General features: G+C 43.2%; 1 protein-coding gene across 5 annotated transcripts in view; it reads right to left on the bottom strand.

The window, feature by feature from the left end:
* Window positions 1–2,663: 2,663 nt before the first annotated feature.
* The window catches only part of SAB (HYPERSENSITIVE TO PI STARVATION 4), a 129,882-nt gene continuing 117,573 nt past the window's right edge, over window positions 2,664–14,972 (bottom strand). For all 5 annotated transcript variants that reach the window (XM_087679596.1, XM_087679597.1, XM_087679598.1 and 2 more), the window contains 3 exons: window positions 11,251–11,418; window positions 3,329–3,713; window positions 2,664–3,034 (listed from right to left, as the gene is read on the bottom strand). In XM_087679596.1, coding sequence (XP_087535722.1) covers window positions 2,937–3,034; window positions 3,329–3,713; window positions 11,251–11,418 — 651 coding nt within the window. In that variant the 3' untranslated portion in view covers window positions 2,664–2,936. The remainder of the gene's footprint in view (window positions 3,035–3,328; window positions 3,714–11,250; window positions 11,419–14,972) is intronic.

Raw genomic sequence — 14,972 nt, 5'->3', positions numbered from 1 at the left:
ACAGCCCTCTAGCTTCTGTAACAACTCGTTATGTTTTGATAAAAGATGGTTCTCCAATATGAGGACATCTTTTTCTACAACCAAGTTGAGTGTATAACCCAAAAACCTATTATAACCATCACCACAATGAACATCAATAATGAAGAGCTATTATAGAAAGGTGAAGTGCTATATTTGCTAGGATTTTTAGGATATAGCCTACCATCCAATCAAAGATCAAGATTCTTATTTCCTTTAAACATAAGCATATGTTTCATAGACTTTATAATAGTAATGGGTTTTGTTCTCTTCATTATTGGTTCATACTCACTATTCAACTCAATATAAAGATAATAGAGAGGTCTTTTACTAGAGCTACAGAGATCATTAGATGACTAATCCATAGCTAAGGATGTGATTAGAAGATTAGGTAGAAAAACTATACGAATTAGAAATAAGGAGGAAAAACGAAGAAGAAACTAGTAAGGATAGGAAAGAAAAAAGGGAGTGAGAATGGAGGGAAGTAATCAAACTTCGAACAAAATTCAAATTGAATATTAGTTTTCACTTTAATGAGGATGAATAAGATCTTCATTATGACAATCTTTGTCACCTTTATGGCGGCCTAGATTTCTACGTTTGATGGGACCATGAGAATATAACGACAATGACTTATTAATAATTTTTTATATATTTACTTATCAAAATATAAACATTTTTAAAAATCTACAAAATGATTTTATTTCCTAAAAATTTTTCTTTCTCTAGGATCGCTTACAAGGCATTTTCGAGACCTTAAAACTCCCCTAATGATACTTAAGCAATAGTACCACAAGTTCAATGTCTTTATATAAGGGATACACTCGTAGTGACATGGATTCGTGTTTATGTAAGGAGGCGTATGATGACAGCCTTATAATTTTGATATTATTATGTGAATGACATGCTGATTGTTGAGAGTGCTCATGATGAGCTAGATACCTTAAAAGATCAGCTTAAGATAGCTTAAGACAAGCTTTGAGATAAAGAACATGGAACAAGCCTTGCATATTCTTGGGATATGCATCGCACGCAATTGCTCTAAGGGGCTTCTTTACTTGTCACAAGAGAAATACATCCAAAAGATCCTTGAGCAACTTTATATATAGGATGTTAAGCTTATTGTCTATCCTTTACCTTCTCATGAAAAGGTTAGTCAGACTGATTGTCGATAGTTTGATGAACAAAAGGCCGAGATGGCTAAGATTCCTTATACATTCGCAATGGACAGTTTGATATATGTAGTGATAGCTACTCGTTCTGACATAACGTTTACACTGAAAGTTGTGGCACACTAGATAGCTACACTTGACAAGCAGCATTGAGATATCGTAAAGGATATCATAAGATATCTTAAAGACACTATAAATATGTGCATATATCATGGTGACCATGATACAAATGTGCAGAGTACAAATTATACAAAACATGCAAACAATAGAAAATCCACCTCTACTACAAGTACTACTTTTTAAATGTCCAAGGTGCTGAAATACACAACCCTATCCACCACAAAGACAAAGTATATTACAACCATTGAGGCTTGTAAGGAGACTCTAATTAGCCCATCTAATCGCATATCTTAGTGTTTTTTATATAGTCACTATCTTGTGTTTAAATTCTAGGAGTTATTCAATTGGCCAAGAATTTAATCTTCCATGTGAAAATAATGTGCATTGAGATGTGTTATCACTTTATCCGAGAGATCCTTAAGAACAAGTCCATTGAGCTTGTCAAGATCTCAATTGACCAAAATATTGTAGATTTACTCACTGAAAGCCACTTAACTAAGTGTTTAGCCTTCCTTAAGAAGTTGAAGTCATTACATGAGATAACGTATTTCCTTACCCTGTTATACTTTATGTACAGTTGTCGTTTGTCGCTTTTTTCTTATTCTCTTCTCACTACCAACACATTCATCTTTAAGTGGAAGGTTATTGGGAGTAAAGGCAGATGTGCCTAACCGTCCATATATTAATTACACTAGCAATACCCACATACATACACATTGCAAGTGATGGGCGCCCATTATTGTCACTTCATTCTTTTTTCTTTCAATGACATTTAAATAAGTTTAAACACTCTTAAGATTGTGACTGTTTGAGTTCCCACATACGATGTCTCTCCCTTGCTCTCTTGCTCCATCCACCATAGCTCTTACTTCCACTTGTGTACTTCAACTCCCGATCTACCTTTCAAATGCTTATTTGTGACATTTTTTTCTTAGTATCATTTTTTGTGACCTCTTGTGGCACAGTGCAAATTTAGAAATGTATTGCACATGAGTAGAAAGTTGTTTAGAAGGTCCTTTTACACGTGTCATATCAAAATGGCTATCAAATATGGTGCGGCCTTGAGTGTCAGGAGATTTCTGTTGCTTAGTATCAGACAAGTTTATGAAGGTTGCTGCACAAGCACATTGAACAGCTATAAGAACATGAAATATTGGAAGCAAATTTATATGCATTCTTGTGAAATTACATGTTCATGTCGTTTCATTTGGATTGAAGTGTTGGGGGCCCAGGAGGAGAGACATTTCCCACAATTTTAGGAGCTCTTCTTGCTATTTTGAGGCTCTTGATCTTACTCTGGTTAAATTTTTCAAGGTGAAAAAACTCATAAACAATTTGTCCCATTGGCCAAAAACATCTGAAACTTCTGAATCCATTGATAAATCAGGTCATCTCACAAAATTGGTACATAGACAGGAGACAACCCTCTGGGAGTATGACCTAAGCCTCAGCATACACTCTCTAAAAGATGGCCTTGTCAACCTTGGGTAGTTGTCCCAAAGGAAAATTGACTTGTAGCCTATATTACAGAAGCCCAAAAAATAAGGGCTGGCGTGGGCAGCTTGATCTCCCTCCCTTTTATGCCACATGTTCTGTGGAGCTACACTGGTGCTTGATGGAATTTGTTTAATCATTGACATCTTCATATTGTGAGGAGGCTTCAGATGATGGTTCACTCTCATAAGATGGCGATCCCTGGGTTTGATCCTTAAACAGGATTGCCCCTACAAGAACAGAAACAAGCAGATCAGCTTAAGACTTTAGCCTCCAAATTTGGAATGTAAACAAAAATCTGAACACAAAAATATTGTTTGCTCTGAATTGTTTAGTTTGATGTGTGCACTTATATGCAACTACTTGTGAGTTATCTCCAACTAAGGCAACGTGTGCATTAAATCTAAAAATGGATTGCACGTAAAATATGAAGATGAATACTGATATTTTCGAGGGATAACTGCAACTTTTTACAGAAACAGAGAATCACATGACCCTTTTGCAATCAAGAAAGATGAGTTCACCTCGATGGCGGGTACTGGAAAGGAACTTCTTTGTGTGCCGCCGGATTAGTCGTTTTGCCTTGCTGATACTTAATTGCCTAGAAAAAGGAGCACTATCTGCTTCACTCTCAGTCCATCCACCTCGAAGTTCTTCTGCATCATCAGCTGGCATATTTCTTCTGACCACTACTGCCTTTGCTTTCTTACGTTGGGAGTTGAAAAGGCCTCGTATGGAGGACACAAATCCTTCACCTGCACGATCAGTTCGCCTTCTGAACTTTGATGCATATAAGTGCTCATATATGCCTATATTACTGCCTTCACTGTCACTAGAATCCGAATCATCACCGGGATAACCTCCAGCTTCACCTTGCCCTTTTGGCAATTTATCTTTAAACTTCTTTCCCTTCATCAAAAAAACATTTTAAGTTTGTTAAACAGAAAAGAGGACATAATGATTTAGGCACACTAACTTTTGACACAGAAAAGGTAAAAGGACTGTAAAGCCCAAACTTATTGCCTATGTTATCCGTCAGTTGACAGTGGTAAAAGGACTGTAAAGCCCGAACTTAGTGCATATGTTCTCCATCAGTTGACAGTGGTAAGTTTCAAAAACTGAAATCTTTACTTACGGCTAGCATGTTCAAATTGTCCAACTTGATGAGGAGCACATACTAAAATCTTAGAGAAATGTTCAAAAACCAGTTCATCAAATATCACACTACGAATGTAAAGCACAAGGTACTATCAGAATCCTGAGTTTCATAAACGTCCCAATGGTAAGTACAGAATATGAGATCTTGGACAAAATGTTATTTTGCAGACCAAAGGTCCAACCAAGGCTGTTGGACCCAAAACCACATTGACCTAGTTCCTGGATGCTGCTGTAACTGGGCCCTTTGAAGCCAAACATTCAAGGACAGTTTAATGCTAGTTTGCTTTCATTAGTGGGCAAAATTTTGTCCTGCTTTCAAGAAGGGGGAGGGAATAACCAAGAGAGAAGCTCATTTGTAGTATCAAGGTATACTTAACACTGGTACACTGCAGTTTTAGTAATTTTGTAACTTTAAAGTATCATTTGACCACGAGTAATGTATCAAAAGTCAAAATACAACCACAAGTTTATGTTGAAAATCAAGTCCTCCATCCACTACCTTACCCAAGTTGATGATTATATTTGATATCTTCAGCAACTCTAGAGTAGTGACGATTTTAGTCATTCTTGTTATCCTATTCGATCAAGGATGGTAACTTCTAAGCTTCATAGAAGTCTACCCAGTCATCCTCAACAATTGTATAACCTTTAGCCACATGCAATTTCACATTATTGTTTGGCCAAATATGGGTACTGTGCTTAAGATAGGATATATGTATAGTTCTTTCATGGTATTTACATCCTCCTTGTCAATTTTGCATGCCATTTGCAAGGTCTAAGAACTTAGGAAAACAATCCTAAAATAGCTTTGAAGCTCTTAACCACCTTGCGAGAAGACATCATGGTTTTCATCTCAATAAATTTGGGATAAATCATAAGGAGCAACACTGTTAAAACATGTATTTCAATCATCTCCTCAGGTTTACAAGTTTATTTTTAGGTATCCTTGTAGAATGCTAATTCTTTCATTTAAAATAGTTGCACTCAATCTTTCAAAGGCTGCAGCCAAATATTGTTAAAGTGATCTCTAGTTTGCTGGTTGGTGAGTGACCCCAAAATCAACATATGCAAGTTTCCCCCCGCCTCCGCCTATCGCCCCCACTCCCCCTCTGCACCCCCCCCCCCCCCCCCACCCTCAATGTCTACCCAAAGGGAGTGGCAAGCCTCACACCTAGCATCCTTGAACATCAACCACCTCCGCTATAATGGGGCAAGAGGTCCCAAGAAGTTGATTGTCCAAGATGAGCTGCAGCTAGCCTTTGTTAGACATATTGGCATTCTTCTCTTGTATGAGCATAAGCTTAGCCCCTCCCAAGGTCGTCTCTATACATGGTATAGACTGATCTGTATGATACGATCCATATAGTATGGTACCATACGTATTTATACGATTTCATGCGAAAAAATGGGGCCTTTCTGGCCACACACACCCCCGTTTTGGATTGCACCCATCATTAAGTAAGTAGATGGTGACCATGGTCTTGAATCACCAATTCCTTTGGGTGAGATTTCTCAAAGATCACAACAATCACTACTGAAATGCTCAAACACAAAGGTGTTTCTTTAACTTCTTGGTGCGGGGCAAATTAAGAGAATGTAAGCTGCCTTGAGAATTATTCCTTAGCAATTTTTATTTATTTTTTTCAAATAAAATGTGGCTGATTATATTACTAAAAAAAAACTGATTACAACGGAGTGCTCATGCTCAACAGACTAGTTGGAGCTGATGCAAAGTCACAAATACATCATGAATACAAGCCTCTCAAGGTGGTCTTGGGGGGATGGGGGCAAGAAGCCATGTAGGGGGGGTGTATTGCCATCTGGGGCTGCTTGCCTGCATCACAAAAAATAGGTCCTGGCCACCCCAGGTATGCATGAAATGACTACGGAGTTCCTGACGAGCCCTGGACTCGCCCTACACTTGATCCCAATGGCCGCGGAGAGAGTGGATGATGGACGTCCAAAGCTCTGCTAAGGTCGCCTGTGCTGAAAGTCTCTCTCCGCCAAAAGTCTCCTAACACCGCGCCTTCCAAATATGCCATCTAGTAAGACTCCCTATGATCTCCCATACCTCGGAGCGGTTTGTTATGGGCTCCAATACCTGATGAATAGATAGCGCCTCCAAGCCGACCACTGCGCATGACCCTGCCTCGATGATGAATATCGTGTCTTGCATCCCGACCTCATACAAAAGGTGCCAGCCCTAGCTGATTGCCTGCCAACAGAAAGCATCCCATGAGCTATATCCAAGGCTGGGTGCCATACGGCGAAGGATGCAACATGCTTCTCTCCACACGAGCTGCGCCTCTTCACATGACCAAAGGCAGTGCTTGGGGGTTTCCAAAGGCTATTGTGTGCAACGCTTACAACCTCCAACCTTCTGCATTTGGGCAAGCTAGCTTCCCACCACCAAGCCTCCATGTGCCACCAGCCATAAGAAGTACGATACCCTCCTCGGCCTCCAGCTATCCCATAGGCGGCGCCAAAAGGTCCGTCGGAACGGCTCTGTGATGCTGTGCTCCGCCCAATCTGTACGTGTCTGCCAATCTTGGCAGTGTATTCCAGGAACTTCAGTGGCTTCTTCGCAACTACCGTGGCCGGCCATAGCCACTCTCTTGGATCCCACTCCAGCTCATCAAGTGGTCTTCCCTCCCAAATCCAAAGGCGCACTCCCTGAGCTCCTTCCAAAAAACATAGGGGTCCAGTCTCCATGTCTTCCCCTGAAGGCCCACCACCCAGATCCTCCTCCATGAAAGGGCAACTAATCCCTCATCTTACTGCCCTTTGTCAAGGGTCAAACGCCCCCCCTCCTGAACAGTAAAAAAAGTTCCCTACGGGGCACCGCCCACTCTACCTGCCACCTATAGGGGAATGCCTACTGGTGAGAACCTAGTTGCCCATACCTCCCCGGACTCTATCAGCACTCCTCTTTGAGGAGCAAGCCACTCCAGAGGTATTGCTACATCTATCTCCCTTCGCCTCAACTCCACTCCTCTTTGGCAGCCTGATACTCGTTGCAACACCTCCTCGTCCACCATCCTGTACACCTCCCGCCATGTCCTAGTGGTACGAGCCGGGCCGCCCTCCCAACCAGCCCATTGGATGTGGGGGCACTCACCAATCTGTGCCCCTTCCTGATCTTTGACCTAGGATTCCAGATCACCGATTGATGGTCTGTCTCCTCCTGGCAACCTAGGGGGCTCTGGATTAGAGCCTTATGGAGACCCTGCCACATGCGGTGTAAGCTGTGTAGGAAAGATGATTTGGGGAGGGTGATTTGGGCTGACGTGAAGATCCATCTCAAGGACGGCCTCCACTCACCGCCAAGCCTCGGTCTACAATCCTGAAGACCCTCCTGCAGTAGGACCTTCCACGTCTACCCTCCCGGTGTGAGACCCCGTACAACTAGCTTGCCCAAGAGGGCCATACTTTGAAACTCTGGATCTATGATCCGAAGCCCTCCCTCTAATCGATGCCGTATAATGGTTGCCCACGCCACCTTGGCTCGGGAATCCCTGGCGCCGTCGGACCCGGACCAAAGGAAGTTCCGCACAAGGCGGCGAAGCTGCACTATGCAAGACAAGGAGAAACACCAACACGAGGCGATGAACCAGGCCGTCGCTAGGAGGATCTGGTTAACCACCAGGGCTCGGCAGGCTAGTGAGAGCCGTGCCCCAGTAGGTTAGCTTCGTCTGAATAGAATTGAGGACTTGAAGAAACTACTGGGCGGGAGTGATGTCGAGTCCCACCTGGAATCCTAGGTACCGGACGATCTGCCCTCTGCTCACCCATCTAAATCCAAGGTGAATGCCCCACTCCGTGCTAGAGTCCGGGTCTGTGAGAAAACCAACCGACTTTCGCCAGTTGATTTTCGCCCCTGCTGCTGAACAGAACTTAAGTCCACCTAGAGAGACCTCATCGAAATTTGCAAACTTAAGTCCACCTAGAGAGACGGAGGCAAAGGATAGTAACAGACTTCTTTCTTGGATCAGATTCCACATGTAGCACTAGTTCAACAGATCCAGTCCCATCCATTCAGACCATATCTACATCACACCATGGAGTCACATTAGATAGGGCCACCACACTATGTAGGCAAAGGGTAGTAAAACAAACTTCTTTCTTGTATCAAATTTCACATGTACCACTAGTTCAACAGATCCAACCCCATCTATTCAAACCATATCTACATCACACCATGGAGTCACATTAGATAGGGCCACCACACTATGTAGAGCGTGACAACCCCCACCACCTAGCCAATGACTAAGAGGCCCATATCACAATCATATCAAAGCTATCATTGCGAGATATAGAAGACTTACCCCTTGACACATTAGAGGAGTGGTCTAGGACCATTTCAAGATGGTGATTCTATGGTCCTAAGACCTTGGGAGGGACCACTATAGCCATATGTCATATACATATAGTCTTCAGCTTTAATATATTTCAGCCTCATATTAGGGCACATTTATTTCATGCTATTTTACTTGAGCTTTATCCATAACAGGAAAGAAATGCTTAAAATAAGAAACGTTTCTGACAATAAAAAATGTGGGTTTCTTTTTTGAAGAGGAAACCCAAAAACGTGGGTTTTTTAATAAAAACTACTAGCCAATGTTAAACATGATCATGATGATGAGTAATGACTTGTGAGGACTCAAGATTTTAGATGATAGGCTTACTTTAATGGGATTTTGTTTAGCTATTGGACTCTATTAACCTAGTATCTAGATTCTATTCTTGTCTTGAGAGTTGATTATTATACAACTTTAGTCTCATTTACGAGTTATTTACGATATATTATGATTCATTTTGGATTTTGATGTTTTGTCAGTTTGTTTTGGAATGAGAATCATGATGTTGCAACTTGACTTGGTCCATATTGTACATGACCTATTTACATGTTTATTTCAATTTTCTTTGTGTGACATATATGAATCATAATGTTAAAGGTCTCAACCACAGTATAGCTTATCTAAAGACTAACTTTGACATAAGTCAATAATGGATCATGGATATATAACATATTATTCTCAATTGACTCTTATGTATTATCACTCAAGCTTGATTGGCCTTTCTTTATTCCATACAGGTTTAAAACCTCTTTCCCTAGTTAAAACTATTTAAAATTTCCTATTAAAAAAAACCCGCATTTCTTATTTTACCTCCTCTTGAAAGAAACTTACGAAACACATTTCTAACATTTCATCTCTAAACGCTTCTGACGTTTCTGGCTGCTATGGCTTTATCATGACGAGATGACACTGGATACAAATATATTGATTCTTGTCTCATAGGCCACATTAGCCTTTTTTTAGGCATTAATATATCTTTCTTCTTCTTCTCCTTCTTCTCGTCACTCTCTTGCTCTCTCGCTCTCTCCCCCCAACATGCTACTATTATAGACCCTACCACTACAACGCCACCACGACATCCACAAGTCAAAGGGGTCATAGCAAACAATGCAGCCATACTCCATAGATCACGGCACCTAGCACCCTGTCACCATTCCCAAGATCCTTACCTTCGATAGATTCAAGTCATCATCACTTGCCATTCGAGACAAGTAACTCCCCTTAGTAAACTTGGTGTCTTGGACCACCCTATGATAGATATTCTTGGCTTGAGAAGGGTAACTTGTTTCTAGAGAGTCATATTGATTAGGGCAAGATGCTACAAGTTAGCAAAAGGATCTTCAAGAGATCATTTCGTACATGATGGTCGCCTAAACATGCAGTACTCAAGGTCATTCGTTTTCATTTTCATTGTTGTTCTCCAATCGAGACAACATGGTCAGATGTACTCATTTCTTTGTCTCATAGTCTGTTTTAGCATTTGGAGATCTCTCTGTACACTCAGGATTGCAGCCAACCAACCAATGGCCCCACCACGAGGAGTCACCTTGGATAGAGCTACAGAGAGAGTCAGAGCTCACCGCCCACACCAAGCAGGCCCACGGCCGTAGGAGACATCACCTACAGATACAACGGATACTACAGCGCCACCGGGGAGCCATACCCCGCCGCATCAGCCTCTCCATGCTAGACAGGCCCATGCAGGACATCTTAAGATGACCACCCTCCATGAGCAATTCCACACTGCACTTGAAGTGCATCTAGATTGTATTGAGTCTGTATACCATTTTGTATCTACTCACCTAGTTCACCATAATACTAGATAGTAGCTTTACTAGGACTTGGAAAACTTCCTAGACATTTTGTATGTAACCTTTTGGTCTCAAAGGACAATCTAAGGCCTGGCCGAGCCTCAAGGCGGAAGAGCCCCCGGGTGGGGGGGGGGAAGAAACTGGCACAAGCGTCGGATTAGACGGAGGCGGGGGGCAGCATTGTGGCGCAATGGTGGGAGTCATTAGCAGTTGACACTTAGTTAGGATACAGTAGGGACCTAGTGGCGTGCACGAGATGCAGAAAGCCAGGAACTACCCTAGATGTCAAGAGGTATGGAGGATGATTTTCCATGGCACAGCACAGACCACGGTGACAACCTAGGGGAGGCTGTTGCTTGTGTCACAGATAGAGGCCCAGCATGTGGCGATGAGGATGTTCAAGGGAATCTTTCTTTCCTTATTATTGGACAGCACTTGAGCAGGAACCCCACTTCAGATTACTCGCAGACACAATGGACCTAGGAACACTGTCACCTATGGGAGCTGGTTGCCAGTATCATAGCCTAGTACATTTGGACCATGAGATGCACTCATGCTATAGACCTTCAGGATGTATCTGCAGTGGAGACTCTATCATGGATTTGTATAGAGGCCATCCACACTCTCCGCAGGAGATGGGAAAGGATGCAGGGCACCTCTTAGAGGATAAGGAAGAGAAGTCTTGCGGATCTGGGACTCGGCCACTTCTTTCCACACTGCAACTCAGATGGTTTAGTATTATAGGCCACTCGATTGGTTGTTCATACAACCATTGTATTTGTGATATACTTAGATACTCTTTGCAAACATTCTTGCACTTTGTATTTAATCTCTGGAGCCTTTTCTCCAGGGAGTTATTGAATTTTCTCTTCTCAAAAAATAAAAAATAGAGGTGGTTATCCAGATTCCAGATACCACTCATGCTCCAAATTTTTAAACAGCTAAATTTCAAGACCAGTAAATTTCGACTTTGAATGGACTTCTACCACCTGATCTTATGCTGGAGGAACTGTATTAGAACAGGCATATGTTTGACCTCTGGGGATCCAAATATAAAGCATGCACAAACTCCACATAGAAAGAAACCAAAATGAGACTTCAATTCAACACAATCCATACCTGCATGCCAGCAACAGATTTAAGAACTCCCCAGATGATGTGCTTCTTCACTCTTGAAAAAAACTGTCGCCAAGTTCCTGTAAATTCCACTCGTGTGAAGGTATCCATGAGAAGTCGCAGCTCAGTGATGCTTAACCTTGAACCTTCATATGTAACAAGAAGTTCCACCTGCATGAATATTGGTTAGAAAAACCAGAAGCTATTGCTCGATGTACACTAATATTAGAAATTTGCATTGACCAGGATTATTATGTGGAGATAATTCTAGACAATATACATAGTCTCTAAAAACTTCTGATGTGATGTAAAATTAAGGCAAACTTGTCTGCAGCCTTTAAAAAAAGTTTATCCTTGTGTGTTCTTGTGCATTCTAGCATATCTGCTGTACATCATCCAATGCAGTATATCAAATCTAACTTGTTCCAAGCCTTACCACATGTCAGGCACATTAGATGCTTTTTAAGGAGTAAATGCGGAAGCTGCAACAGTAGCATATCTCCCATCTTTTAATGTTAGTTTACAATGGCAGATCCACTGACTACAGAAAGCCTCTAAATGTTAACATCTTAAACCAATGAATATACTTAATTGGTAACTGTGTTTGTGAGAAGCACGCATGCCAAGCTGCCAGAATTCTATAATGTCCTAACATATGCTAGGTGTTTTGAGAACTCCTCAACCAAACTTGCAAGCCGGTCAAATTAGATAGACTCTGATAAGGACTGGGCTAGCAAGTACAGGACCGATAAATTGCCTTTAGTGGGGGGTGGCAAGGCCTGTTCTGCAGGATGAAAATTTTACAATATTGCTCCTTGGCTTCTTGCTCCAGACCACCTTGAGAGGTTTCTGTTGGACAACTTATTTCTTTGCTCTAGTTCTTCAGTAGAGCCCCATCTAATTGGCCATTCTTTTCTTGCAACATATGCTTGTTACAGAGTGATTCAACATGGAAGGTGAGAAGGATCGAAGCTTGCACTTGAGAGCTATGGCGGGAGAGCAAGAGCAAAAAAGAGAGAGACAAGAAATGGGGACTCCAACCATCACAATGTGTGACCGGGCCTTCCTTTATTCAAATTGTCACTAAAAGAATAAAGAATAAAGTGACGGTGATGGGCGCCCGCCACCTGCAGTATGCTGGCTGCCATAGCATATGCACATATCTACAGTGCCCTTCAGGTACCTCATGATACTCTTCACGGCATCTCAATGCTTCTTGCCAGGTGTAGCCATATAGCGTGCCACAACACCAACTGCAAAGGCACTATCTGGATGAGTGGCTATCATGGCATACATAAGACTGCCCACTGCAGATGCATAGGGAATCTTGGCCATCTCGGCTCTCTGCTCATCTCTCTGCAGACAATCAACCTGTGATACCTTCACATAAGAAGGCAATGAACAACCAATAGGCTTTACGTCCTACATACAGAAGCGCTCGAGGACTTTATGAATGTACTCCCTCTGTGACAAGTAGAGAAGTCCCTAATGCCTGTCGCGTCTAATGCGCATACCAAGTATATGAGCGGCTTGTCCCAGATCTTTCATCTCAAAGCTCTTCTTGAGCTAAGCCTTAAAAGCATCTAGCTCATCATGAGCTTTCCCTGCTATCAGCATATCATCCACATAGAGTACCAAAATCAATAAAGAACTATCACGGGCTTTCTTCGTGTAAAGATACGGATCCATAGCACTCCTGCTGTAGCCCTGTAACTGCATAAAGGCATCAAACTTATGATACCACTCCCTAGGTGCCTGCTTCAAGCCATAAAGACTTTTCTTCAATTGCACACTAGATGCTCCCTGCCAGGTTCTACAAAGTCCTTAGGCTGCTCCATATAAATCTCATCATGCAAGTTCCCATGTAAGAAAGCCGTCTTGACATCCATCTGGCATAAATCCAAGTCAAGCTGAGCAACCAAAGCCAAGACTAAGCGTAGGGTAGTCATCTTAACCACAAGAGAAAAGACCTCATCAAAGTCCACACCATGCTCCTGCTTAAAACCCTTTGCTACCAGTCTAGCCTTGTATGCCGGCTTGGGGTATCCAGGGATACTTTTCAGCTTGTACACCCACTTGCATGGCAAAGCCTTCTTGCCCTCAGGCAAGGAAACTAAATCCCAAGTCTCATTCTTATGCAAGGAGTATATCTCCAACTGCATAGCCCTCTCCCAAGAGTCATTGTCACCCCTATGCATAGCCTCATCATAGGTGAAAGACTCTCCTGCATCTGTAACCAAGACATAATGTATCGAGGGCTGAAATCTATCAGGTGGACGTCCGTCTTAGTAGACCGTCTCACGGCAGGCTCTGCTACCTGCCCAGCTACCTGTCCAACACTTGGCTTTGGTACATTCGGATGTCTGTGGGCCCATGCCTTGTTAGTCTATGGGTGGTGCAAAGTATTTTGTTACGTTCATTGATGATTTTTCACAGAAAGTTTGGGCTTATCCCATTAAGCTGAAATCCGATGTCTTGACTGTGTTTCAGAGATGGCTTGCATTGGTTGAGAATCAGTCTGGGTATAGGCTAAAATGCCTAAGGATAGATAATAGGGGTGAGTATGTCTCACATGCTCTTGAGTAGTCATGTGATGAGCGGGGTATTTGTTAACCTGCTCTTATTCAGTCTCAGTCTGTCATCTCCTGGTTGTGAGCTCCTGTCAGAGTCTGACAGGAGACAGAGGAGCTCTGTCAGTGTGTTTTTAGGCTGCTTTAGTCAGCATTCAGCCTTGGGCCTTTTACAGCCCAATCTGGGCTGTTTCTGGGCTGACTGCCCATTATTTTGGGCAGTCGGACCAGTTCTGGTCAGTCGGACCAGATCTGGCCATAGTCGGCCAGATCTGGCCAGGTCGGCCAGTTTAGCTGGTCGGCCAGTTTGCTGGCTGGGGGGCTATTTATAGCAGCCCCTCCAGTCAGTCCAGCATTCATGCTCTGCAGGTACAGCACTGCTCCCTCCGTCTCCGTCTCCGGCATTGGTGCTGCCTCTGCTTCCAGTCTGTCCTGGTTCCCTCACTGACGCTCCGGGCTGCGTGCAAGGACTGTTCTGTCCATTCCAGTGTATTCAGCATTCATCTCAGTCAGTGCAGACTTTCTTCCTTCATTCTCTGCTTCCTCTCTCCTCTCCTCTGTGTTCGTGTTCTTCTTTCGCTGCGCACTCTCACATGGTATCATCGCCTGATTGAGAGCACGGAGGACGAGAGAAATACCTTACTGCTGCTGCCCACAGTTCCACAACAGCCAGGCGATTCCTTCAGGCGGCTGCCCACAGGTCCATCCCAGCCAGGCGACTGCATCAGAAGGCTGTACAGCCTGCGTTTGCTGTACACAGGGGCTGCCACGTCATCCAGTGACGCAGCAACCCTGCGTTTGCTGCCAGGCGACCTCTTCTGCTGCAGGGCGACCTTCCTACAGCCTGCGTTTTGCTGTTTTGCAGGTCGCTTCTACCCCGGCTGCTCCTATCCTGCAGGCGACCTCTGTCTGGGCTTGTTCCCGGTGCTCGTGGTCTCGATTCTGGTGTTCGACATCAGATCTATTTGCGTTTTGCAGATCCAGGTGTTTGTAGGCACTCTCTGCCTGCGTCTTGGTGGTTGGTGACCACATTGCTGGTCCTATTTCGTCAGCGGCACAACTTTCTTTGGTATTTTGCAGATTGGAAGATGTCTTACCAGTTTTCAGGCTTTGAAGACTCAGAGGATGAGCTTCTTTCTCATCATTCCTCTGAGC

The sequence above is a fragment of the Lygodium microphyllum genome, chromosome 6 (assembly GCF_053477565.2).
Source record: "Lygodium microphyllum isolate KBCC chromosome 6, Lygodium_microphyllum_v1.1.10, whole genome shotgun sequence".
NCBI lineage: Eukaryota > Viridiplantae > Streptophyta > Polypodiopsida > Schizaeales > Lygodiaceae > Lygodium > Lygodium microphyllum.
This window is presented reverse-complemented; position numbering and strand designations above follow the sequence as displayed.